This window comes from Trichoderma harzianum (genome assembly GCF_003025095.1).
Source record: "Trichoderma harzianum CBS 226.95 unplaced genomic scaffold M431scaffold_8, whole genome shotgun sequence".
NCBI lineage: Eukaryota > Fungi > Ascomycota > Sordariomycetes > Hypocreales > Hypocreaceae > Trichoderma > Trichoderma harzianum.
In genome coordinates, this window is record NW_020209256.1 from 451,857 (window position 1) to 477,206 (window position 25,350).

The following is a 25,350-nucleotide window of genomic DNA, read 5'->3' on the forward strand; positions in this document are numbered from 1 at the left end:
ACCCACGCAATCGGCTTATCAACTGGTGTGACTGAGGCCAAAGCTGCCGACCTTTTGCATAGTCCAATGCTCAGGCCACAAGACACCAGATCTACGACAAAAAAAAGACGCTGGAGCCAGATAGGGGCATCGGAACAGCGCCTGGTAGTATCAAGACCGATGTCAATGGTATTTCAGTGGCAGGGCTCATGTCCCGTCCCATGTCGGCAGGCCATCCCGGAGTCTCAACAAAGAGGCACTCCACTAAAAGGGATCATGGATGGATTCCCGCGCTCTTGATGCTAAGGCGTCTATCTGCTTCATTGCCACGCTGACCTGGGCTGTACAAGGCACAATGGCGATTTGGCTGGCACGTTCAACGCAGAGCGGCGCCCGACGGCTGTCAAACGGGTCACTGCTTCTGACGAATGACTCGATGAAGCCTGTTTTACCTGTCGAAGAAGCTGATGGTGCTGGTTATACATGTAGTACTCAGTGCTGCAGGTACCATCATGGGATAGCTTCGATCGGGAGAAGCAAGATAGGGGGGCGAACAAGTCTAGCCTTGCCGGAGCTGTAATGTATTGCTCACGTCTTGTTCTGTCCGCCTTTCGAAGCTCCTGATCCAGCTCCTATAAATCCCCACTCCACCAACATTAAGAGAAGGGAAATATCGCCACCATCTCAGGCACAACAGGATGGATGACAAGTCAGTGTCCCTAAGCAACGCCACAGCGGAAAGGCCCAGGCAGGCACACCACGCACGAGTGTAGTGTGCAATGCAAATGCTCAAGTTCCCCAGGTACGAGTACTGTACACACCTGAAGCGCCTTGTGCAACGGTGGGATGGCCTTTGATAATGTCAGCTTTGGACGCTTCCCCCAGGCGCCCCCGATGACATGCAGCTCAGACATGCGGCGGGATGATTCCCCGGGGGGCGTCTCTCGCACGGGTCACTTCGCGCTTGTTCCGTCTCACAAGAAAAGAAACACGAGGGGCTCTATGTGAAAATTTTCTCTATTGCTTTTGTTATTTTAAGCCGCGGGGAGGAGAATAAAAAGCAAAGAAGATCCAATTCTGTCAGGGGGTTGCTGCCGGAACCGCGGTCTATTGGAATAGTGGAGGAAAAAGAGAGACATCGGAGTTGCAGCCGCTGCAGCCCTGATGCAAGGGGAGAAGCAAGGCCCTGGCCACTGGATACAATACCGGCCATGCGGAACTACTGGCACAAGGATGGAGACTCTCTTGCAGCTGGGCTGGAGTGAAGGCGAGCCCGTGCTTGGTGCTAGCAGCCGTTTCAATAGTTGGGATGATACCTATTTTGCATCCATCCCATCCCATCTCGTCTAACGCAATAATACATTGCGACAAATGTGCTTGAGGTAGAGGTAGAGGCACATGTAGTTATGATATTGGGTCGTGGCGCAACACTGAAATGATCGTGCCTCTCATTATTGGATATGAAATCCATACCAAATCAGTCACCAACTAACAGAAAGACTTCATCTTGAACAGGCAGTCCGGTTCTGGCCGAGCACAATGTAACCGGAATCCTGCCCGGAGCATTCCTGTAAGCATCCAACTGAATACTCGTACATGGACAAAGCCTTCTCGCTCTCTGTCTCTCGTCAGCCCATACACGGTGTAGGCACATGTTCGCAGAAGTGAGACACGGCCCTTTCGACAGAGGCCCTCGGCCCCTTGGCGCTTGTACCTGGAAATGCTCCGACTCAAGTCGTCCTCACCTTAGTTCGTGTGAGTAGAATGGCCAACGGCGTGTCACCGGTGACACCACGCGTTCATGGGCTGGATGTGACATGAATCGCCTCGTAGCCGCCACGCTTTCTTATTCATCATTCTCTCTCTCCTTTGTGCGCCTGTCTGTGTGTGTCCCTGCATTACGGGCAAGCCTTGGACTCCCTAAAAGCAGGCCAATGCGTTGATAGACCCAAGCGACGTGCATCCAAGCCTTCCTCAGGCTTTTCTAGACCGCGAGGCTGCAGATCTGGAGGACGGCTACTAAAGTACACTACATGCCACCGGCCCCTCTCTCGGACGACATTCTCCTTTTTCGGAGGTGCAAGTTTTTATTTATATGTGTTTTTGTTTATGTGCGCAGTTCGTACCCGTATTAGGAGCGAAGGCATCTTGACTTGATGAGAGCTTTGCGTCTCGGCCCCCAATACCAAGTACTGTACAGGCATCTCACGCCGCCAATCCCGAGCAGCAGGAGGCGAAAAAAATGGTTGGCGTACTCGTACATGTCAAGATACCTGTTCCGCGGCAGTGAGCCGTCATGATCCGGAGACATAGCACGAGTAGCTCTTCCGGCGCATCCATGCTGGAGGGCTCCAATGGATTTTAGAGTGATTCTTGAGCTCACTTGGTGGCGTTGTGAGATGCAAAGCAGCACTCGCATTGTTCAAGCGCTGACAAAGACTTTCCAGGTTCTTAATCTCAACATGCAAAGCATGACAAGGCATGACAAGGCAAGGCATCGCCGTGAAGCACTCGCGCCGCTGTGAAATATAAGGAGCTTTGTTGGGGCCAGGTCAAAATCACCAATCTCGCTCTGTAAAATGGCGGCAATCAGAAGTACCGACCGGACCAGCGCTGGTGAGAGATTCGCACATGCAAAAGTACAAGCGCGCAAGTACACGGCGCAGCCTTCAGCCATGTCGGAGTACTTTGGAACGGCTGTTTGGCAGGTACTTGTGTTGGAATTGAAACATGGCAGAATTTCCCATTGTAACCGGCTAGTCCCGGCTCGGCTTAGGCGTTGTTGGATTTGCTTCTTGTAGCGGACTAGCCGCTGTGGGGGCCCCTCTCGGCGTTCCAGCAACGTCGCGTGTGAGTGCTTCGCTTATGCAGCAGGTGGGAAGAGACTGAAGAGAATCTGAAATGACTGGATTGGATTGCATCTTGAGTTGTGGTGTGCATTGTTGTTACGGTACGGGACTCGTACATTGTTCTCGGTACATTGTATCAAACGTGAATCTTGCATTGACTTGCTGACAGCCCACGTTTTGTTGTATTGGCGCGACAAGTATCCTTTGCACGGCTCTGCTTGTCACTGGTCCGGCGCTCCGTATTCCAGCCGCAAGACACCAGACACGCTCAACCAAAGACCCCCGGCAGCTCTGACTGGCCCGTGGATCCCCAAGCGACCCTGGCGCTGGGCACAATATTGTCGAATAGGAGCGCAGCAAAATGTGCCCCGGGGCGCTGGTGTGCTGTGCTGGCACCAGGCCGGCTGCCCTGTCTGGGCCCTCATCTGCAGAAGATGGGCATATTGTGGAAGTACTAGCGCTTCGATTTCTGGTACAGACGATACTTGTACTCCGTACTTTTTTACAAGCATTAACAATGTTTTTCTCCGATGCTCCTCCAGCACCGCGTATATACGATAACTCTGGTAAGCAAGGTGGAAAATTTTTTCACAGTGAAACACGCGGAGGAGTACCGAGTACAAGGTAAGCCGTAAATGTGTCGAATTGAGCGAGTATAGGAGTGGAGGGCTTGCACGTGTTGGCGCTTTGGTACATTGGGCTGATATCAGTGCAAGGTTGATATGGACAGTAATGCCCAAAGCACGTAGCTAGGTAGTAATAGCACTGTAGAGCAGCTCTGTGCCGTCTGGTGCTATCAAATATCATCCAAGATACGGTTACTGTTATTCATACCTTATTTACCGGATGGCCAGGTTTTCTATTGGCAGCAGATATGCCCGTGGCCTCAGGCGAAATGGAGCTGCCTGGTCGCCTGACGGGAGATCCCTTGCAACTCTCGCAGAAGCGAAAAAAGAACAAAATAGCTCCCCTCTAAAAAAGAAGAAATCATTTAAAAAGTGGCCTCTGGAAATTTCTTCTTGTTTCCCCTTCTCTCTCCGACCCTTGTCCGCCACGCAAATTGCCCAATTTGAGCGTGACAAAAGGAAGTTCTGCGATAGATTCCAGGCCCCACTTGATAAATTAAAGAGACGGAGGTCCCTTTTTTTTTTCTGCCATTGCCCCAGCACCAAGTGCGGCATAGCGCCGGGTCCTGGTAACTTCTGCATTTTGCAACTTGTAACTTTCAGCAGACGAGCTGGGCAGCGCGGTACTTGTGCCCGCCGGTACCGCTACCTTGAACGTGGCTGCGGAATACGGGGTGGCGTGTGGTAGCACTGCGGCGCGGGCTTAGTACCTGACGCGGGTGGTTGGGCGAGAAGGCCACATGTATGGGGTACCGCGCGAGCTACCAGGAGCTACTGCACCGCGACCGTGAAAAGTGCGGTCAAGCAGCGGCCGCGGGAGCTGTGCGAGCTGGTGCGCACAAGTCACTGAGCCTGCAACGGCGCGTACCGGCAACTTGTGACGACTCGGGCGGGTGGCTTTTGATGGGCGTCCCTTCAATGGGCAAGCATAAACCGTCTTGTGCTCGTTTTTTATTCCTCATGTACCACCTCCTGTGCCGCGCCCCCCTTCGAGTCAATCAATCAATCAATCAAATCACAGCAGAAATTCTGGCGGCCAGAAAGTCGCCCATTCATGCGAACGGCGGCGGCGGAGCCAATCCCTGCCTGGTGACTGCAGTGCCTTGTCGAGCCCATGGCATGACGGACGGGCCTTGGGGTCACCCCATCGCCCATAGCAGAGTAGCACCAGACGCTTTTCTCTGCTTTGGACCTAGACCACTCGCTCGCTTTGTTGTTATTTTGCAGGGCCATTCACTGAATGGGAATGACAGTACTTGCTTGACAAGTACAGGTGTATTGTGTTGTATTACGGGTGCCAACCTGCTGATCTGAGGTTGAGCTGGAGCAGGTTCAACGATGCGTGTTTGTGCGCGACGGTTGAACAGCTGAATTCAATGCAACCGACCAATACCACTAGTAGCTCGTTTATGATACAAGTCCCCAAAAAAAGGAAAGAAAAAATAACGGGAAAAGAAAAGCAAAAAAAGAAACAAATGCACGGACCGTGAACATACGTGCAGTACACACCAGATTCACACTCACACAGCAGTGCAAAGTCGACAGACAAGACGTCCAGCCCCCTGTTGGCACCCTGTTTCTGCCGCTGCTCATTCTTTGGCTCGTCTGCGACACGCGCCTTTTCAACCCCCCCGGCTAAACACCAAATGGTCTGGAAATGCACTGGGCTGGCTGGCTACTGCCGCGCTTCTGCTCTGGCCTGCTGCTTGTCGACTGGTTCTGGTTCTCGTTCTGGTACAGTGCTGGTGCCCGCGGGTCTGCGACTGGCCCAAATATTGCACCGTTCGACGACGCTCAATCGTCCAACCTCGACCGCCTCTCCGCGAGTGAGAGAGAGAAGAGAGAGAAAAAAAAAAGGAGCCCTGTCAGTTCTGTCTGTTCACGCTCCACTGCTCTGCTTTGGTCGTCTCTCTCCGTCGTCAACTCGCAGGTCATTCATTTCATCTCACCAACCGCATCATCATCTCTCGCCCCAAATTGCTCTTGGCGGCTCTTCACTCTCACCTGCTACAAGTACACTCCAGTACACTACAGTCCCTCTACTCTTACTTAGCACTCATCTCATCTTCACATCCCATCAAATCTCATCTCTTCCATTTCGTATTTGCCAAGCCGAGAGCGGGCTCCCACTCAATCCAGACAGGCCCAACTAATACTAATTTAGCGGTCCGGGTCCCAGGATCCCTCCGCGATCAGCTGGGTCTAGCCACTGTTGGGAGTCCTGTAGTGCCAGAAAGTACTGTACCAACCCCCCCTGGGCCGTTGACATTTGAGAGCTCCCCTTTTCCATAACCTCCAAGCCTATCCACTTTGAAATTAATCCTCACTTCAGTCACTCCTTACACTGACCTCCTTTCGGCCTTTTCTCCTCCATCTTTTTTGGATTTTCACGATCTCGATTCTTCTCATCCGTCTGTGTAAGCGACCCGCCCCGTCAACCTCAACCTCACCAAAACCAACCCTCCTGCCCGACGACAAACTGCAGCAACCTCAAGCTCTCTTCTCCCCCTTTGCCCTACCTGAATGCCACGATAAACGATCTGCAGCTCTGCGACAGAGCTCATCTCTTGCGGGCCAATAGGTGTTGTCTTTTTTTGCCTGTCGATTTTCTTTTCTTTCTTTTTTTCTGCTCTGTTTAAAGCATTCGACTGGCCGCCCTAGCCTCCGTCCAATTCTTGGACCGTTGTTGAAGCTGCTTCTGCAACTTCATTGATAGCGCCAGCGCCAACACTCTCAGTCGTCAACCATACACCATGACAGCCACAACGGAAATGACGCTGCGGCAACAGCCTCACGGCAACATGGCGCTCGAAGACCGCTTCGAGGTCGTCAAGGAGATCGGAGACGGAAGCTTCGGTAGCGTTGTCCTGGCTCGAACTCGAACAGCGGGTGCCGCCGTCGCCCGTCGAGGCACTCTTGTAAGACAGCTCAGCATACCAACCTCGGCCTGGATCCCATTGCTAACGCATCCTACCTAGGTGGCCATCAAGTCGATGAAGAAGACATTCGAGTCTCTGGCGCCCTGCCTGGAGCTCCGAGAAGTCGTCTTCCTGCGAACCCTGCCGCCTCACCCTCATCTCGTCCCCGCTCTCGACATCTTCCTAGACCCCTTCACCAAGAAGCTACACATCGCCATGGAGTACATGGAGGGCAACCTGTACCAGCTGATGAAGGCCAGGGACCACAAGTACCTCGACAACGCAAGTGTCAAGAGCATCTTGTTCCAGATCATGCAGGGTCTTGAGCACATCCACTCCCACAACTTCTTCCACCGCGACATCAAGCCCGAGAACATTCTCGTTTCCACCTCAGCCCACCAGGACACCTCAAACTCCTTCCGACGATACTCTGCCCTGGTTACACCGCCATCGACCCCTCCCACCTACACCGTCAAGCTGGCCGACTTTGGTCTCGCCCGTGAGACTCACTCCAAGCTGCCCTACACCACCTACGTGTCCACCAGGTGGTACCGCGCGCCCGAGGTGCTTCTGCGCGCCGGTGAGTACTCGGCTCCTGTCGACATCTGGGCCGTCGGCGCCATGGCCGTCGAGATTGCCACGCTCAAGCCCCTCTTCCCCGGCGGAAACGAGGTCGACCAGGTGTGGAGAGTATGCGAGATCATGGGCAGCCCCGGAAACTGGTACAACAAGGCCGGTGCTCGCGTGGGAGGCGGCGAGTGGCGCGAGGGCACTAGATTGGCCTCCAAGCTCGGCTTCTCCTTTCCCAAGATGGCTCCTCACGCAATGGACACCATCCTGCAAACCCCCCAGTGGCCGCCTGCCCTGAGCCACTTTGTCACCTGGTGCTTGATGTGGGATCCCAAGAACCGTCCTACGTCCACCCAGTCTCTGAACCACGAATACTTTGCAGATGCTACGGACCCGTCGAGGCCCAAGTCGTCTGCTTCCAAGATCTTGGGTCGCAAGCAGTCAGACATTAGCCGCCACTCCAAGGAGGGCCTGGCCCCCTCAAACTCCGTCTCCAAGCAGTCGTGGTTCCGCAAGTCTCTCATCGGCCGCAGCGACATTCCCGAAACCATTGTCGTGGCCCCTGCTCAGCCCTCGCCTGTCCAGACCTCCAGTACCGTCGACGTTTCCACCACCAAGCAGCAGCCCAAGGCCAAGCGGAGTACGTGGGCCAACGGCCTCTCTGGTGTTGCGCCGATGCCGATTCTGCCCTCCATCAAGCCCATTTCTCCCCTGTCTGACGCTGTGACGGCGCGTGCCAACAGCAACGCCGACAGCCAGGACAAGAGCAAGAAGCTGGGCCGACAGCTCTCCGTCAACTCCAGCAGCAACAACTATACCGAGATGCACCGGGCTCAGGCCGAGCGTGCTCTCAACGGACAGACGGGCCTTGCGTCCCCTCCCAGCGCTCACAAGGAGAGCTTCTTCTCGCACCTTCGGAAACGTGCCAGGCGCTTCTCCGGCCGCCACCAAACCCCCGTTTCGCCAGCGTACGACGACATGGAGGCACAGGTCGGATGCGGCCCCTGGAACAGCAACCGGTCTTCCATGATTGTCGACCAGCAGGTGGGCCCCATTCCCAAGGCCGAGTACGAGTCTCTGGATAAGACTCTCAGCGACGTCCAAGGCTCTGAGCCGCGCGCCCCTGTGCCCCAGTCGCATCAACTTGCCGCGGCCGGGAAGCTCAAGCGTCACCACTCGCTTCCCTACCAGCAGCCCCGATCCGTCGACAACCTGATTGGCGCCGCCAGAAACGGCCCCGTCTCGAGCCGTACCCGACGTGCCCAGGCAGTGCAGGGTGTTCAGCAGTACGATACTCCGGCCGAAGAAGACGAGCTCCTCGACGAGGTCCTCACCTCGACGCAAAAGGCCATGAAGCGCCTGGAGGGAAACGCCCAGTCGCTGCGACAGTCGGCGAGCAACCTGGGCCTGTCGACTTCGCAGCCGTACCCTAGCCCGTCACCGTCTGCCAACAGCAACCAGCTGCTCTACGCCGACGGCGCTGAAGCACTGGCGCCCAAGCCACTGGATCTCAGCAAGAAGACGGCCAACCAGTACAAGTGGCCCACCCCGCCATACGAGGGTGGTGAATGGAGCGCCTCGGCCTCTGCCAGCATCTGGGCCGCCGGAAACCGTATCTAAAAGACAAACAGGGAGACGTCATTAATATTTCTCCTCGGTGGAGTCTCTTTTGTCCCCTTTCTCCCCCCCCCTTCTCTCGGACATGTCACTGTTGAGTGGTGAGGCAAAAAAGTTGTTTTTTGTTTATTAATATGGCGTGTACTATTTTTTTTCTTCGCATGATAAATGGTGTTTTGGTGTTGGTTTGCGGCACATATTTCCTCGCTCCTTGAATCATGAGTCGCCGGGTCGACCATCATATCATTATTTTTTCGACATTATATTTTTTTCACATCTTCTTTCGACTGGGGTATAAAAACTCGTTTTGGTTTATTCTGCGTATCTCGGCTGGCACAAACACACACACACACTACTACTTATTACTACTACTACCACAAAGAGCGTACCGTACCATATATCACCCTCGAGGGGCTTTCGACATATAAAATCGAGGCCAGAGCTCGGGGTAGCCTTTTGATTTATTTTTTGGATTTCGATTCGCTTTTCGCTTCGTTTTCTTCAATATTGAACATTTTGAGCACTAGCACTCATGGCACACCGAAATACCCCGTATAGACCGAAAATAAGAAGGGCGAGCATTGGCCCTCGCCTTGCTTGAAGCAAAATATACCTCACATAGTACACCAACTTTTTTTTTTTCCTTTGTCAACAATTTTTGTTTCCTTATACCAAGAAGAATAAGAAGAAGCTGAAGAGGAGGAATAAGAAGCAGAAGAAGGGGATTGAGATTGGGATGGATGGAGTCGAGGCGTTTTTTTTTTTTTCTTGTCGTGGTTGGATATTTACGGTCGTTTTTTCGATAACTTTTTTTTGCAACAATCAATAGTGGTCTGCCCTTGTGAGGGCGCATATTTTTTACATGGAGACAGGAGTTTTTTTTATGTATCTGCCTGTGTTCTTTTGCGTTGAAGTACACCCCTCACAATTTGTAAAAAGCAATGAAGCATAATTTATTCTTTTTTATCTTATATATCTCCTTTTTCTTCTCCTTTCCTTCATTAAGAATTCTCTTATTATGTTGCATGGATTAAATCGTTGACTGCCCGTGTTACTTGATTGTAAACGATGAATCGCTTCTGGTTTGATGGAGCTCTGGTTCTTCGTAGTGGCTCGTCGCAGGCCGAGTAAATCATTTTCATGTGATGGCAATGTCATGACCAGTTTACGGTTACCTACCTCAGTATATAACTACTGAGGAAAAAAGCCCAGTACAAGCATTCATCAATCCATCTCTGTCGGTATATACAGCTGAAAGCACCAAGTAGAACAAGAGCAACACCACTATATGCAAGAATCACGCTCGCTTACACTGTACATTTTCGTGGCTGTATCTTGCTGCCTGAACGGTCCAAGGCTGCTCCCAGTTTTTACCATTACCAGTACGGAGTACCACTACCGTATCTTACATATCAAACAGTTCGTCGTGTGCACTTGTAGGGATTGCGGGTGGGACTACAGTGCATATGGAGGGGGCGCGGCGATGCATGTTTTTGGGGTCTTGCATGGCGAGAGTGAGCGCCAGCCAGATGCATCTCTTGTGTCCGTCTGACTTGATTTTTTTCTGATACTAGATGCTATTTCTTGTTGGAGGGAGAGGTAAGAAATGCGGACGTGATTTAGATAGATGCCTGGGAGTTTGCGGGTTTACTGTACTATCTGGCTACCTACATGTAACTTTGTTTGTTGCCTGGCTTACGAGATGAAAGGGGGGCGGTTTGTATAAGCGGCGGAGCGATGGGATGGGATGCAACGGGATGGGCATTTTGGGCGCAAGGCAGAGCGAGATGGTGTGTACCGGTAACGGTATTGGCGGTGTTACGAGTACCTTTGGGGGGAGGGAGGATCCGCAGCGAAATCTGGCAGCCTTACGGGAACCCTGGCTTTGGGGGTGTGCTGTGCCACGTCGTCTCTTTTCTCTTCTAATCTTTATCATTTTTGTTATGATTTGATATTTCTTCTTTGGGGTTGGGAGGATATCATTGATCTGTCAGGCCATTGGAGTCTGCCCACGATGATGGGGCAAGTACTTGTAACTGTACAAGGGATAAGGTTGGGTACATGCACCACCACCTTTGCGGATTGCGGTGTACGTACTCGTACTCCATCGCGCAGTGTGTAACTCCGTAGCAGTCGCAGTGCACCAGGAATTAAGAATGGGAGAAAACCGGGGACCTGTCAGAATGAGGCTCTGGGGAAAACTGCCACGAGTTGAGCGTCTACCTAGTACGTAAGCAGAACAGTCACGTGTCAGCGCTAGACCCCAGACGGAAGAGAAACGAGGCGATACCTGCGGAAAACCTTGCGGGAACAAGGTCGTCCAGCTGAGGCAGCCTTGAGGGAGTCCGCCAAACAAGGGGAGAAAAAAAAACAAGTGCAAAGCCATCATCAGGCAACAGAATAATTTAGACGAACGGGGCTTATTTTTTATTTTATTTTTATTTTTTGATTCTTACCTGAGTCTGTGACAGGTTGGCCTTTTATTTATTATTTATTCAGTTTTTCATTTATATCAATTGTCTTTTTTTCTCATTGAGGAAAGAGGGGGGTTCTATATGGATATTTATATCTGGTGACGAGTTGCCGTGCCTGGAGAGCGCTTTTCTGCTTGTGCGGGTCAGTCTTTTGCTTGAACGAGCAGCAGCGAAGAAAGGTATCAACTGGACGACAATCAAAAGCGACTGCGATTCTCTTGTTCTGAACGGCTTGTTGGTGCATCGAGAGTCGTTTGCTGTGGCATCTACGTGGCATCTAGAGCAATATCACAAGAGGGGCGATTTGCCTCATCTGCTTGTTGGCGACTCCCGCGGCCCCATCTGGTTTTGGCGACTACCGAGGCCCTCATCCGCGAATAGCATCATCCATCCCCCATATCGCATCTCGTCATCTGTACGGCCCGCCACAGAAGGAGGAAGGGCGGGAGAAGAGAGGGGTGTAGCACGGTCCGGGCCACTCAGAACATGAGCCCTGGTGAGCTCACCGAGAGCTGAAGAATAACACCAGGCGAGACTCCAATACCAACAGGACAAACAAACAAACCGCTCTCTACTGCATGACCGCTGGAACCCGTCACCGAGATTTCACGCAATTGAGGGCGCTGTGAGTCGCGCTTTGTTTGGAGAAGATGCAGAACCTCGCGCTGCCGGTGCGCACGAGCGCCAGTCGGCGCAACCAGGAGAGCAGGAGTTACTTTACGAGCTACACGCCGCCGAGCTCTACGGAGGCTATCAATGGGCCGGTGAGGGAGCCGGTGAGGGAGCAGCCGCCGATGACTGATCGGTTGATTGTGGGGGTGGATTTTGGCACGACGTTTTCAGGGTGAGTGAGTTAGTGGGTGAGAGATGAGATGAGGATGAGGATGAGCTAGGATGAGATGATATGATATGAGACAAGATTCTTCCCAGATCTTAAGCTAATGTCATTTCAGCGTCGCCGCAGTATACACATCAACGCCCGACGACGTCGAAATCATCAAGACGTGGCCAGGCGGCAACGGCATCACCTCAGACAAGGTGCCCACCGAGATTACATACAGCTTCCCTCCCGATGCCTCGCCCGGCGCTGAGCCCACGGTAAAATGGGGGTTCCAGTTCAAGCCAGACGAGTCAAGGCTCCGGTGTATCAAGCTGTTTCTTGATCGCGCCCAGAAGCTCCCCTTTTACGTCAGCCCTCTCGACACGGCGGCACAGCTCAAGAAGTTTAACAAGAATGTTGTCGATGCCGTCAGCGACTACCTCACCCAGATCTACCGGCACACCATGGACACCCTGACGCGGCGCTACGGAGAATCCTTCATGGCCTCGACAAAGGTCGAGTTCGTCCTGACGTGCCCGGCGGTTTGGAGCGATACGGCAAAGAATACGACGCTGCAGGCGGCTGAGCGGGCGGGCATGGGCAGCCGCTCCGAGATTCAGATGATTAGCGAGCCTGAAGCGGCGGCTGTATACACGCTCAAGGCGATTCAGCCCAATCACTTGAACATTGGGGACAACTTTATCGTGTGTGACGCAGGAGGCGGCACAGTGGAGTGAGTTTTACATCTACTGCCTTGACATGCGAGACAGAGCTGACAGAAATCTAGCCTAATTGCCTACAAAATCATATCCCTAAAACCCCTGAGAGTCGAAGAGTCTGCCGTGGGAACGGGTGGGCTGTGTGGAAGTGCCTTTTTAAACTACAGGTTCGAGGAGCATGTTCGGACAAGATTGGGCCAGGCCCGCTTCGACGAGATGAAGTCGAAAAAGGGCAAGACGTGGCAGATGGGCTTGCGGTACTTTGAAGAGTTTGTCAAGCGCAATTTTAACGAGGACGAACATCAGGAGATTAATGTTCCGTATGTTGCTTGCCTGTCTACTTATATCCAGCGATGGGACTGTCTTTTTTACTGACTTTTGTTAGGTTTCCCGGACTCCCAGATGACGAGGAGGCAGGGCTGGACTCGGGATTCATGGTCATGAGCGCAGAGCAGATCAAGGACATCTTTGAGCCCGTCGTCAAGGAAGTCTGCGATTTGGTCCAAGGCCAGGTCGAAGGACTCCGTGCCAAGGGCGGCATCGTCTCAGGCATCGTGCTGGTCGGGGGATTCGGCCAGAGCGACTATCTATACCGGCGTCTCAAGTCGCACTTTTCGAGCGCCGCCCCGCCTCCGTACAGCGAGAGACCGACGCATGCGAACGCGAGTGTGTCGCAGGACGGCGGATCGATCGAGGTGATGCAGCCGGTTTATGCGTGGACGGCGGTGGTGCGCGGGGCGGTGCTTCGGGGGCTGGAGGGCAACATGGTGATTTCGAGAAAGTCGAGGATGCACTACGGGACGTCGTTTGCGACGGTGTATGACGAGGAGAAGCACTCTGTCAGTGAACGGTACTGGTCGCCGCTGTGGGAGCGGTGGATGGTGTCTGATCGGATGCAGTGGCACATTGCCAAGGTAAGGAGTCTCTCTCTCTGTCTTGTTGTCTCCTTTATATCTTTGTTCGATTCGATGACTGACTGCCCACAGGGCGAGGCGCTTTCTCCTCTGTCACCCATTGCCTTCCACTACACCCGCAACTTCCGGCCGGGCCAGTCGCTCATCGTGACGGACGACCTGATTGCGTGCGACGCGGACGAGCCGCCGGCGGCGCACACGCGCGACCTGATCAACGTGTGCACGCTGACGACGGATCTGAATGCCGTGCCAAGGAGCCTGTTTACGCGGTTGACGACGACCAGGGGGGTGGAATTCGACAACCTCGACTTTACGCTGGAGATGATTGTGGACAGTGCGGGGTTGGGCTTTGAGCTCAAGGTTGACGGGGTGCGGTATGGGCGGGTGGAAGCCGAGTTTCACTGAGAGAGAGCAGAATACTGAAGACAGAGGAAGAGAAGGGGAGAGATGGGGAGAAGGATTGAGGCTTGTCTGATGTCTGGTGATATAAGCGCTATTGGCCGGATTATACATACATGGTCGTCTGTATTATACAGTAATTATTATACAAGGTGGTTAGCAATGCCTCTGTTTCTGACATTTTTGTTCTCGTATTTAACCATACACATATTCAATAGTAAAGCAATATGAGTTATATTCCCCAAATTCCCGATCACTTGGGGCCGATCCTAAACAGGGCTGCAGACGGGCCAAGAAAAACTGTCGATACGAGAAGTACGATGCAGCAAATAGGCGGATGCTGCCAATTTTTAGCCCCGAGTCCAGCATGGTCTAGGCGCTGACATAAGAGTCGAGCAACCTGTACTTGTATGCACATGCACTGTACTGTATATGGACTGCACTACAGCATGCTGCTTGTACTGTACTATGCTCAACTTAGTAGCCACTCTCCCTATCGCCCGGCCTGAACTCTCCCGAACCAAACTTCAACTTTCGCAGTTTAAAGTGGTGACAAATCAAACAGTTATTCATCAAGCCAGACATTCAGAAAACATCGCAAGCCTCTTATAACCGCCTTTAATCCAATCGCCCTCGCCCGTCCTGTCGTTGCCATGAGCCAGACGCAGAAGCGCTGCTGGAACTGTCGCCGTAGGGAGAGCCCGCCACTCTCATAAGCACTCACTGCTATACTCACTATATCAACTGATCCATGGCTAACTGCCAACTGCAGAGCAAAAGATTGCCTGCGACAAGACGCTGCCGCACTGCCGCAACTGCGTCAAAAAGGGCCGCCAGTGTCTTGGATACGGCCTGAAGCTGTCGTGGCCGCGCAAGGGCGACCAGAGACGGTCAGCGTCGTTGCAAAAGGAGCATTTCATCATTCCTATCCGGGCAAAGGATCCCATTTTTATCAATGCCACGAGCGACGACGTCAAGGGGTCTCAGGAAAACAGTATGTAAATGAGTTTTTGAGCTCGATTTTATGTCTCAAGTGTGTTTTGCTCTGGTGGCTGACCGACTGACTTTTTCACTTATTCAGCCCTGGCTCGCTATGACGAAACTTCCTTTGGCGAGGTTTGGTTGACGAGGCAGCCAAACTTTAACATGGCAAGGCTGGATCCTTTCCTTGCTTCACATAGTAAGGCTGCTCAACTGGACTCACCTTGCATTGCTGTGCTGACAAGAGATGTGCTGCAGCCTTCAGCCCAGTTGCCCGGCTGGTCTCATCTAGTCAGAGTTGCGATGAACTCTACGGGTTGCTCGTCAGAATGTCATTCCAGGACGACGGCTTGCCGTCGCTGGCGTCAAGGTATGCCATCAGCGCGCTGTCATATCAGCATCTAGCCATGGACAAGACGGCCGTCATGCATCAGACCAGAGCGATCCGAGCACTCCAGTCCGCCATTGAGACGGCGGTTCCCTCGGAGTGTATGCAATTGATGGCTGCGAGCATGCTACTAAACATTTACGAGGTTTGTAACGGCTGCATAGGGATTCTTCTTCCTTAAATTTACGACTTCAAGCAGACTTGCTAACGGGAAATAGACGCTCAACTTTGACACTTCGGATCTCAGCTGGTCCATCTTCTTCTGCGGCACAAAACGAATTGCCAACTATGTCACAAAAACCGACGACACGTATTTTGGGGACGAGGCACTCATCATTGACTGGGTCTTTTACCACGACGTCATGTACAAGTTTAGTATTCGCCATTGGATCGAAAAGAACAAGGATCAGATCATGCTGGCGTCGCAGAGAAAAGTTCTCTCCAAGGCCGTGTTTTCGCCAGAGAGACAGACGGTAAGTCTTTTTCTCTCTCTTTTTCTTATCATACCTTCTCTAGAACAGTTGGGAAAGGGTGAGAGTGAAACTCATACTGACTGATCTGCCGCTAGATTGTTCCCATCCTTGGCTGCTCCTTGGAACTGCTTGACCTGCTTTGCCAAGCCATAGATGCCGTTTACGAGCCCGGTGACCTTGATTACCAATCTGAGGCACACTTAAAGCTGGTCCGATCCCTGGAGATCCGCTTAAAATATCTGCAGCAACGGCAATCCACAGTAGCGCCGCTAGATGGGCCCGAGATGAGGCAGGAGGCTATCGTTGCCGAGCTGTACCGCCTTGCCGCCATCATCTATCTCCTGCGCATGGCCAAGGGTGAGCCCGGCAACTCCAAGAGTGTTATTCCCCTGGTCGACCAGGCGTACGAGCTGCTCGACCAGCTGGTATACTGCGAGCGACCCTGGCCCCTGTTTGTCATTGCGCTCGAGGCCCGTTCCGAGGAGCACCGCATGCGCATGCTGAGGGTGCTGGAGAAGTCGCTGGAGCGTCGACCGCTGGGGCCCATGAGGCTGGTCAACAAGATGATACCCGATGCCTGGACGCAACAGGATCTGCGCGAGTCGTCGATAGATCCTTTTACGCTCTACGGCATGATTATCAGCAGGCACCGGGTGCCGCCGTGCTTTACATAAAACCCCGGATTGCAAAAATTTAGAAACTTTATGTGGTTTATCTTTTTTTAAGGGTTTTTATAAGGTATGCTATGCTTCAGTCTAATTACAAAAGGATTATAGGGAGATTTCCCATTTTTTCCCATTCTAGTTCCACCATCTATCTCGTGCCGTCTATGTCAAATCACAAATGGGGATTCATGTAAAAAGGGGGGCGGGAGGGGAGTTTGAAGGCAACCCAAGAGGGCAATACAACAATGAAAAAAGGAAAGAAGAAAGAACCCCAGAAAACGTCATGCTAAAAAATGGATATCATTCACACGATCCTCATAACAGCTAGAACTTTTGTCATTGCTTTTCTCGAACTTTTAAGCGCCGCCGGTAACAATCTCGCCAAACAGCTTCTCTCGCTTCATGCCAAGGGCGCTGAGCATGTGGACGCCGCCTCCCACACAGACCAGGATGAATGCCTTTTGCATGGCCTTTGTGATGGCCAGAATGGCCTGGTCCCGGAGCTGTCCGGTAATCTCCTCAAAGATGGTGCTCTGAGCTCCGGCAATGGCGTTTTGGATGTCGGAGGCGGTGAAGTTTGTGTTTGCCAGGACCGAGGTCAGGTTCTTGGTGGCCTCGGACTGGAAGACTTGGCCGGCAATGACGAGGCAAATGACGGTGCCGCCGATCTGAGAGACGTTTTGCATGGCGAGAGCACCACCCTGTTGTGCGGGCTCGACTTTGAGAGAGGCGACGGCATATCCGATCTGGAGGGTCAGGCCAGCTCCTACTGCGGTGAGGACTGTGAAGCCGTAGATGTAGCTGGTCGGGGTCGAGGGGTCGAGGTACGCGGTGAGGAGGGCGCTGCCGAGGGTGATGAAGAAGCCGGCGACGAGGAAGATGGGCATGTAGTATCGGATTCTGGACAGGAGGTGGCCGGCGGCCATGTTGAAGCTGACAGTTAGGACGACAAAGGGCAGCAGGCGGACGGCGGCGGAGATGGCCGAGTCGCCGTGGACGAATTGGAAGTAGATGGGGATGAAGTAGACGACGACGAAGAGCGCGGTGATGTTGGAGGCGGTGGCGATGAAGAGCAGGACCTGGGAGCGCGATCGCAGCAGGTGGATGGGGAACGAGCGGTCCTCGGGCGTCGTGAGGATGGAAAACGTCTGCTGGACGGCGTACAGGGTGATGATGACGCCGAAAGCGACAATCATGCCGATGGTGCGGCCGTCGTTCCAGGGCCACTGGCCGCCGGCCATGGTGAAGGCCATGCAGAAGGTGACCCAGGTGCCGGCTCCCAGAAGCAGTCCGAGGAAGTCAATCTTCATCACACGATCCCGAACAGACACACCGACAACGGGGTGGATGTCTGGCAGGCCGAAGACGTAGATTGGCGCAAAGACACCGCCGATGATGAGGTTGATGTAAAAGGCCCATCGCCAGGTTGCGCTCGACTCGACAAACGCGCCGCCAATGACGGGGCCCAGGACTGCACCGATGCCCCAGCAGAAACCCGTGCCGGAGATGTACGTGGCTCGCTCCCTGGGCGTCGTCAGGGCAGTGAAGTAGTTGAGGCAGCCCATGAAGACGCCACATCCTCCAGAACCAGCAATGACTCTACCGACGATAAGAGCCGTCATAGTTGGTGCCGCACCACAAACAGCCGAGCCGACGCTGAAGAGAATCACGGCAGCGGCATACACCCACTTCATATTGAAGTTTCCATAGAGCACGCCATAGAGCAAGATGCAGGATACGGATCCGAGGGGAAACCCGGCGCCGATCCAGGCGAGCTGCTCGACGTGCCCGAAAGCCTCGACGACGGAGCCCTGGACGTCGGCGGCGATGGTGGTGTCGAGGCCGTAGACGAAGGTGGTGACGTAGAGGGCGACGCAGACGAGGATCCAGCGGAAGCCGGAGACCTGGCGCCCTTCTTGTTCATTGGGAGGCGAGCTCGGGGTTGAGGGGGGAGCTTCTTCGTCGGAGGAGAGGGGGAGCGTTTCTTTTTCGATGGAGGGGGTTGAGGGATCGGAGGGGGGGAAGGATGTTTGGACTGTCATTGTGGCGGTGATGTAGGAGTTGTCGATGTCGACGTTGATGTTGATGCTGTTGTTATAATGGAATCGATTCAGGAGAAAAGAGATGCTTCGAGTGTGTGTATATATCTATCAATATATATCTATAGTTGATTATATATAGATATATATACAAGATCCAAGTCGAAGCTGACTTGCTCCCAGCCAAAGCGTCAATACAGCAATAGAAAACCAAGACACCAAACCCCATCAGCAGCAACGTTCTCCTTTATAAAACGATAAGCCAACATGTCCATGCAAGAGCAACAGAAAGCTACATGTATGGGCCCGGCCTTTGGTTTCTAAGCCCGTCGCCAATTTGTCAGCTCCCCCCCCCAGCCAAGCCAACCACTATAGCCGTTCAGCCCAATCCCCAATCCAATTTTTATTTCCAGCAGAGATAGACAGAGAGGGAGAGAAGAGAGAGAAAAAATTGCATCAGCACCCGGCTTTGTTTAAGCATATCTGCCATCGCGGCACGACGATACCGAGCCCCGCCGCCGTAGCACTTGAGTAAGATTGGTGGTATGTGTCCAATCAGGAGCTGGAACGGGCGCATCCACGTTGGGGCGGTGGGTAAGTTGTTGCGAAAGGGCTAGACTTGAAGGGGTAGTGGGTGGTGAGAGAGGGATAGCAAATAGTTGCCGTGTTGTATGTTGCTATTGATGATGGGAATCAGGGGCTCTTTTTTGCGAAGGGGGGGTTTTGGTATATATGAAGCAGAAGGAGGGGGTTACAAATGCCGGAGGGTTTTGGGGTATTACTTGATTCTGGTTTGTTTGGATCTCTTTTTGCGCGGCAGGGCTGAGATCTGAGATTTCTGTTAGTTTCGCTTCATAGACGAGATTTCGATTCAACGGTTCGGCTTCTCTCTGTGTCTCTTGTTCTCTTACTTGCCCCCACGTGTTTGATTCTCATTGTTTATTTTATTTTTATTTTATTTTATCTATTATTATTCAATTACTTGCTCAATAACTTGCTCTTCTCCTCTGCCTAGCCCGTACGAGCATCTCGTTTTCCGTAGCCAATCGTTCTATATCCATATATACGCATCTCCGGCCCTCGGCCTTAAACGACGCCTCCAGTGGCCATAGCACCGAAAAAATCCCCTACAATCGGCGCTCGGCTCCACCCGTTTTTCGGCGTCAAGCAAGCTTCTGCACGCTCCCCACGCGGGCTTATCGCCATTAGCCGGCGAATCCTTTGCCAGGGTCTTCTTTATTTTTTGTTGACGCATGTGGCCGTATTTTTGCGTATTTGTAGAACTACCCCGGAAATGCTTTTTTTTATTTTCTTTTTTGTTTATTCTTTCCACCCAAGTAACTAGCCGTAAGATACTATGTGTTGCTAGAGAACAGGAGTGCTCTGCCGCTGTGGAGAAAAGGTCCTTCTTTTAGAATCATAGTCTATGTTGTTGTTTCTTTGTATGTCGACTTGAGTGCATTGTATGTATACCCGCATTCCTACGGATATACACCCAGCGGGCAAAGTTGCCTGCTTAGTACGCACGTTTTTGTCGGAATAAGAGTCATTCATTACATGACATGACATCCCTGTTGGTTCATTACGTGATGCAGCAAAATTCCGAATCCGAAAAGATATATGTTACAGTGCTTAGTAAAAGATGAAGGAAATAGGGAATTAGGGAATTATTACACGAGCCAAGATGAACAAGCAAAGTTTTCGAGAGGGCTGTAAGGGGAGACCGTTTGCTGTTTTGGTGGCGGTGGGACACCATTTGCCGTTTTGGGATGGTGAAGTGCATCTCCATCATCTTTGTCTGTACGAGTACGAGTATATCATATACGCCCGGGTGGCCACTTATTTACAAGGGCCCCTGGAATTGGAGTTGGACAAGTAAATGCAACTATAGATGAAGATTTGGTCTTGGCACGGGATATGGAGGAGCTTTTCTCTTCGGGATTTGGATAGGGTAAAAGGCTAAGCAAGGTACGAGTACCCAGGTAATGTGAGCTTGGATGATGCAAGGCTGTTGATAACCTGTGTGTTTGTTTCCGGGGCAAGTTTTGATGATGTTTTTCAAAAAGAAGAAGCAGAATACTTTGAGACTTCGAATTGAAATGTCTCTTGTGTTAAAGAGTCCAATGCATGGATGGATGCTCTCCCATGAAGCAAAAGTGAAGCTCAAAGCTCCAAACCACATGCTCAATTAGCTCCTGTTAAGCCATGACCACCCAAAATACTGGATATCCCCGCCAAAAACCATGTGCTGCACTAACAATACCATAGCACACCACGGAAAAAAAGCTGTGACTAATGCGGGGGAAAATTTCAGTTGCGCGAGTTCCAAGGCTTCGGAGAGCTGCATATCACACTATCGTTGATCTAAACAGTGCGTGTGGCTTTTGCGATTGCGGCCACCCAATTGGCGATACGCTGTGCTTGTGTGTTTTTTGATTCATTTCTTTATTCCCGTTTGGATTTTGTTGTTGTGGTGAGAGAGTGGTTGTTGGCGAGGCTGAATATCTGTCTATCTGGTTGTTGGATTCTCGAGATAGCCTCGTCTTTGATATCGGAGCCTTGCCTTTACCTCGGCTCACTCACTTCTTCACCTGGGACTCACCTTGTCTCATCTCATCTTATTATATCTCATCTCATTTCATCCTATCTCATCCAATCTCATCTCATCTTACATCTCAAGACTATCTCACAACAATGGACTCCATCGACGATCGCATCTCCCTCCTCCTCAACTGGGCCTCCTCTCACAACGCCCTCCTCCACCCATCCGCCCAAATCTACGACGACCCCGACACCGGCCTCTCCTTTCGCGTCAATCCCTCCTCAACCTCCTCCATCCCCCCCTACGAGCCCATCGTCAGCCTCCCCACAAGCCTCTCCCTCTCCTACCTCAACGCACTCCAACCCACGCCCGCCTTCCCCAGCGACTTTCTCTCAAAAACACGGCCCCACGTCGTCGGCCGCCTGTTTCTCATCAAGGAGCTCCTCAAGGGCCAGGAGTCCTTCTGGTATCCTTACATCCAGGCGCTCCCCCAGCCCGAGGATTTCGATGACTGGGCCCTGCCGCCCTTTTGGCCGGAGGAGGAGGCCGAGCTGCTCGAGGGCACGAATGTCGAGATTGGATTGGAAAAGATTCGGGAGGACCTCGGTCGTGAGTTTCGCGATGCTAGGAACTTGTTGATTGCTTCGCAAAAGGATGCCGAGGACGATTTTTGCGACCATCTTACTCGTGAGCTGTATCAGTGGGCGTACTGCATCTTCTCGAGCCGCTCCTTTCGGCCGTCGCTGGTGCTGTCCGAGGAGCAGCAGCAGTCTCTCCCCGAGGGCGTCAGCACCAACGACTTTTCCGTGCTGCTGCCGCTGTTTGACATTGGGAACCACGACATGACGGTCCACGTGAGGTGGGATCTCGCAGCCGGAGACGAAGCCGGAGCTGGAATCAGGGGCTCAGGGGCTGCCGTCCAGCTCAAGGTCGGCAGGGAGCACAAGCCCGGGCAGCAAATCTTCAACAACTATAGCCCCAAGACCAACGCCGAGCTGCTGCTGGGATACGGCTTCATGCTTCCCGTCACCGACGCCCTGCACAACGACTACATCCACGTCCGCAAGCGCACCGCGCCATCTCCCTCCGCCGCGCCAACCCAGCCCGGCAGCTCCTCGCCCGAGGAATATCTCATCTCCCTACGGCCCATCTCGCATCCATCCTCCCTCCTCGCCGCCTCCAAGCAGACCCTCAACGTCTTCCCCCCTCCGCCGCTGCCGGGCCTTCTCGGCGCCTTCAAGCACGTCCAGCACGACATGGTCTGGGACATTTTCCTGACGCTGCTGCAGCACTCGTCCATTCCGCTCATCAAGCTCATCCCCCTCAACTCAAACACTTTCCCTACCGAGGAGGAGGCTGTGCGCCAGCGCCAGGAGCGCTTCTTTTCCGGCCACGTCAACGACGAGTGCCAGGACTATCTCGAGCAGACCGTCGCCATCATCCAGCACAAGATCCTGCAGGAGCTCGAGAGGCTCAACGAGACGGACATGGAGGTTGTAGGAGAAGACGCTGAGCTGTTGTCGCCGAACCAGCGCCTGGCGTTGGAGTATAGGGAACGGTGTCGACAGGTTTTGGAGAATACGCTGAGTACTATGGGAGAGGACGACATGATGCAGGATGACGGCGAGTGAGTCCAAATCTAAGAAGAGAGTACGCCAAAGATGATGAACAAAGAAAGAAAGAAAAAAGACAGCACGAGTTATGAATCATGACGGTGTGGACATGCGGCTGGATGACGACCCGGAATGGATAGAACACGTATAAATATATATATAGTAATGTTATTCGTTGAAAGCATTATTACCGCAGACGCTCGCTGCCGTGTTGAAGCACCCCTTTATTCTACGTATTTACAAGATCATCCCGCGTTTTAAATAAATAAGACAAAATATCATCATGGCGACTTGAGCAATGGATCCTTCAGTTCGGCCTGCATCAAGGCTTCTTCTAGCGGAATCTCCTTTAGCGCGACCACCTTTGTCTTTTTGACAAACTTATATATCAGATATGCTGCCAGCACAAGCGGAATGTCCCTTTTCGCGAAAAATGTTAGCATTATATCAAGTGAAGGGGTTTTAGTAGGGGACAACTCACAAGTAGGCAGAGACAAAGCCGCTGGGGCTCCAGTTGCCCTTGGTAAAGACGACGAAGCCGTTGGTGAGCAGGATGATGCTGCACATGAAGAGTGCCGCAGACGAGCTGTACACTACATGATAAAGACTCTAGTCAGCGAACAATTTCACAGAGAATATAAAGAAAACAGGAGTCAGAAGCTCACAGGTCCAGCTGTTGTGCCACGGCAGCCGCGTATACGGAATGCCCTGCACCTTGAGCGCCATCCTCAACCGCACGTGGTTGAGCACGATGCAGATCCAGCTCACCAACACACCAGCACCGACCAAATCCATCAACCAGAAAAAGGCAGTCAGCGCGCCGCTGCTCAGTGTCATAAAGGCCAGGAACGAAAAGACGATGAACAGGCTCACGGCCACGTACGGCACGCCCCACGACGTCGTCCGCAAAAAGATTCTGGGCGCCTGTCTCTTGAGCGCCAGACCATACAGGACACGGGTGCCCGAGAGCAGGGCCTGGTTCGAGGACGACCACGCTGACGTGATGACGATGGCGTTGATGACCGAGGGCACGGCGGGATATCCGGCGGCCGAGACGGCAATGACAAAGGGGCTCTGCGCGGCGGTGCCAGAGTAGTCGCTGAGCCGCTCGTCGTCGGAGCTGACAATCATGCCGACGATGAGAATGGCCAGCATGTAGAAGAGCAGGATGCGGATGAAGACGTTGCGGCAGGCCCTGGGAATCGCCTTGCGCGGGTTAGCCGTCTCAGCACCCGCCATGGCCAGCGACTCGACGCCGGCAAAGGAGAAGACGGCGCCCGTCATGACGCTCCAGTAGCCCAGGAACTTTCCCCAGTTGCCCGTCGCAATGTACTCGACAAAAGGGCCTGGGTTCTTCCAGAAGCGAAAGTACGTCGGCTTGACGCCCGGGATGCCGCCCAGGTCGATGACGAGGCCGAAGATGATGAGGAAGATGACCATGAGGATCTTGAGCGTCGCGAAGAAGGCCTCGATCTCGCCGAACCATCGCACGCCCGAAAGGCCCACGGCGGCAGTCAAGATGATGAAGACAATGATCCACACGCTCGGGTTCAAGTCCGGAAGCCAGTACTCGAACAAGACGCAAATGGCCGTAATCTCGCTCGGAATCGACAGCAGGTTGCCGTACACCAAGTTCCAGCCCACGGCAAAGCCCAGCGCCGGATCAACCAGCACCTCGGCGTGCCTCACGAACGATCCCGTCACCGGCAACAGAGCCGACACCTCTCCCAGCGCAAACTGCACCGCACTCACAACCATCCCCACGGTTCCGTATCCCAGCAGCGCTCCCAGCGGTCCGCCCGTCTGCACGGCGCTGCCGAGACCAAGAAACAGTCCCGTGCCGATGGCTCCCGCAATGCCCAGCATGGACAGATGCCGCTCCTTGAGCCCGCGCTTGAGGTCGCGCTCCTCGGTGGCGGTGACGAGATCGCCGTCGAGGTCGCCGAGGTCCTTGATGGGGTCAATCTCGCCCATGAAGTGCGAGGGCGCTCGCTCGACGTCGAGGTCGTCGGTGACTTTTGTTACTGAAGCATCCTTTCCATAGTCGTAGCCGGTGTTGTTTGTGGTGTTGTATCCTCCTGCTCCTCCATTTCCGCCAGATCGGTCAATCAGCGGCGACATTGTGGTTGGTGGTGCTCTTTGCCCGCTCGTCATGCCCCAAGATGATTGATTTGCCGTTTTGCTTTTGTATTTTCGAGGTTCCAGTGCTTATCTCTCCCGCAGTCAGATTTGAATATTTTTTCTTCTCCGCCCTCGGCCTCTGTTGAACCTCGACAAGACAAAAGTCCTAGTCGTCAGCCTCTCCAGTGAAACGATACAGAGAAGACAGAACCGAAGCCTCCTCTCCGACTTGTCTGATGTCTCACTTGACCCCTCTCTTTGACGTCGTCTGTCGTCTCCAGCAGGAAAAGAGCAAAACCGCGTGTCTCATCTCAAACGAGCCTCGGCCAAAGCCGATTCATATACAAACTCACTCGTACAGAGATTATTTCCTCCGAGCGCCCACCGGACGGGCTTAGTGTCGATTAGCACTGATATCGCAATCGCAACCCTGGTTGACCTCACCCAATTTTGTGTCGTACAAGGAACTCGGCGGGGCTCCACAGCGTTGCGTTTCTTTGGCTGTTTTGGGTATCGAAACACGAGATGGGTTTTGTTGGTGGAAGCATGTTTGCTTTTTGATGGCGGTAGGATGATGATAACAGAGAGATGCCGATACATGTACAGTTGAAGAAGTTTGCCTCAGGTGTCGAGCTGCAACATT

The 25,350-nt window shown here is 53.0% G+C and overlaps 11 protein-coding genes across 11 annotated transcripts; 7 read left to right on the top strand and 4 right to left on the bottom strand.

The window, feature by feature from the left end:
* Positions 1–2,063: 2,063 nt before the first annotated feature.
* Positions 2,064–2,429, bottom strand: M431DRAFT_458567 (hypothetical protein). Its single transcript, XM_024915330.1, has one exon. It carries the CDS (start codon positions 2,396–2,398, stop codon positions 2,111–2,113), a length of 288 nt encoding a protein of 95 aa, XP_024772837.1. The 5' UTR covers positions 2,399–2,429; the 3' UTR covers positions 2,064–2,110.
* Positions 2,430–2,558: 129 nt separating this feature from the next.
* M431DRAFT_483331 (hypothetical protein) lies at positions 2,559–3,804 on the top strand (the record flags this gene model as incomplete). The annotated part of the gene is made up of 6 exons (XM_024916117.1): positions 2,559–2,687; positions 2,781–2,829; positions 2,998–3,207; positions 3,338–3,394; positions 3,423–3,452; positions 3,683–3,804. 6 exons carry the CDS (start codon positions 2,559–2,561, stop codon positions 3,802–3,804), a joined length of 597 nt encoding a protein of 198 aa, XP_024772838.1.
* Positions 3,805–4,794: 990 nt separating this feature from the next.
* On the top strand, positions 4,795–5,733 carry M431DRAFT_458573 (hypothetical protein). Its single transcript, XM_024915331.1, has one exon. It carries the CDS (start codon positions 5,101–5,103, stop codon positions 5,605–5,607), a length of 507 nt encoding a protein of 168 aa, XP_024772839.1. The 5' UTR covers positions 4,795–5,100; the 3' UTR covers positions 5,608–5,733.
* Positions 5,734–6,207: 474 nt separating this feature from the next.
* Positions 6,208–8,562, top strand: M431DRAFT_496480 (hypothetical protein; the record flags this gene model as incomplete). Its single annotated transcript, XM_024917494.1, has 2 exons — positions 6,208–6,372; positions 6,433–8,562. 2 exons carry the CDS (start codon positions 6,208–6,210, stop codon positions 8,560–8,562), a joined length of 2,295 nt encoding a protein of 764 aa, XP_024772840.1.
* A 108-nt stretch (positions 8,563–8,670) lies between these two features.
* M431DRAFT_458576 (hypothetical protein) lies at positions 8,671–9,035 on the top strand. The gene has a single exon (XM_024915332.1). The coding sequence runs from the start codon at positions 8,778–8,780 to the stop codon at positions 8,985–8,987; it is 210 nt and encodes a 69-aa protein (XP_024772841.1). The 5' UTR covers positions 8,671–8,777; the 3' UTR covers positions 8,988–9,035.
* Positions 9,036–9,529, bottom strand: M431DRAFT_458577 (hypothetical protein). Its single transcript, XM_024915333.1, has one exon. The coding sequence runs from the start codon at positions 9,410–9,412 to the stop codon at positions 9,083–9,085; it is 330 nt and encodes a 109-aa protein (XP_024772842.1). The 5' UTR covers positions 9,413–9,529; the 3' UTR covers positions 9,036–9,082.
* Positions 9,530–11,683: 2,154 nt separating this feature from the next.
* M431DRAFT_496481 (hypothetical protein) lies at positions 11,684–13,891 on the top strand (the record flags this gene model as incomplete). Its single annotated transcript, XM_024917495.1, has 5 exons — positions 11,684–11,877; positions 11,987–12,586; positions 12,641–12,892; positions 12,958–13,486; positions 13,559–13,891. 5 exons carry the CDS (start codon positions 11,684–11,686, stop codon positions 13,889–13,891), a joined length of 1,908 nt encoding a protein of 635 aa, XP_024772843.1.
* A 647-nt stretch (positions 13,892–14,538) lies between these two features.
* Positions 14,539–16,401, top strand: M431DRAFT_496482 (hypothetical protein; the record flags this gene model as incomplete). Its single annotated transcript, XM_024917496.1, has 6 exons — positions 14,539–14,575; positions 14,658–14,879; positions 14,967–15,065; positions 15,125–15,399; positions 15,473–15,727; positions 15,823–16,401. The coding sequence occupies 6 exons, from the start codon at positions 14,539–14,541 to the stop codon at positions 16,399–16,401; spliced, it is 1,467 nt and encodes a 488-aa protein (XP_024772844.1).
* A 347-nt stretch (positions 16,402–16,748) lies between these two features.
* Positions 16,749–18,434, bottom strand: M431DRAFT_496483 (hypothetical protein; the record flags this gene model as incomplete). The annotated part of the gene is made up of 1 exon (XM_024917497.1): positions 16,749–18,434. One exon carries the CDS (start codon positions 18,432–18,434, stop codon positions 16,749–16,751), a length of 1,686 nt encoding a protein of 561 aa, XP_024772845.1.
* A 2,329-nt stretch (positions 18,435–20,763) lies between these two features.
* M431DRAFT_509507 (hypothetical protein) lies at positions 20,764–22,953 on the top strand. Its single transcript, XM_024919300.1, has one exon. The coding sequence runs from the start codon at positions 21,126–21,128 to the stop codon at positions 22,602–22,604; it is 1,479 nt and encodes a 492-aa protein (XP_024772846.1). The 5' UTR covers positions 20,764–21,125; the 3' UTR covers positions 22,605–22,953.
* M431DRAFT_496485 (hypothetical protein) lies at positions 22,868–24,560 on the bottom strand (the record flags this gene model as incomplete). The annotated part of the gene is made up of 3 exons (XM_024917498.1): positions 22,868–23,006; positions 23,068–23,179; positions 23,252–24,560. The coding sequence occupies 3 exons, from the start codon at positions 24,558–24,560 to the stop codon at positions 22,868–22,870; spliced, it is 1,560 nt and encodes a 519-aa protein (XP_024772847.1).
* Positions 24,561–25,350: the final 790 nt, after the last annotated feature.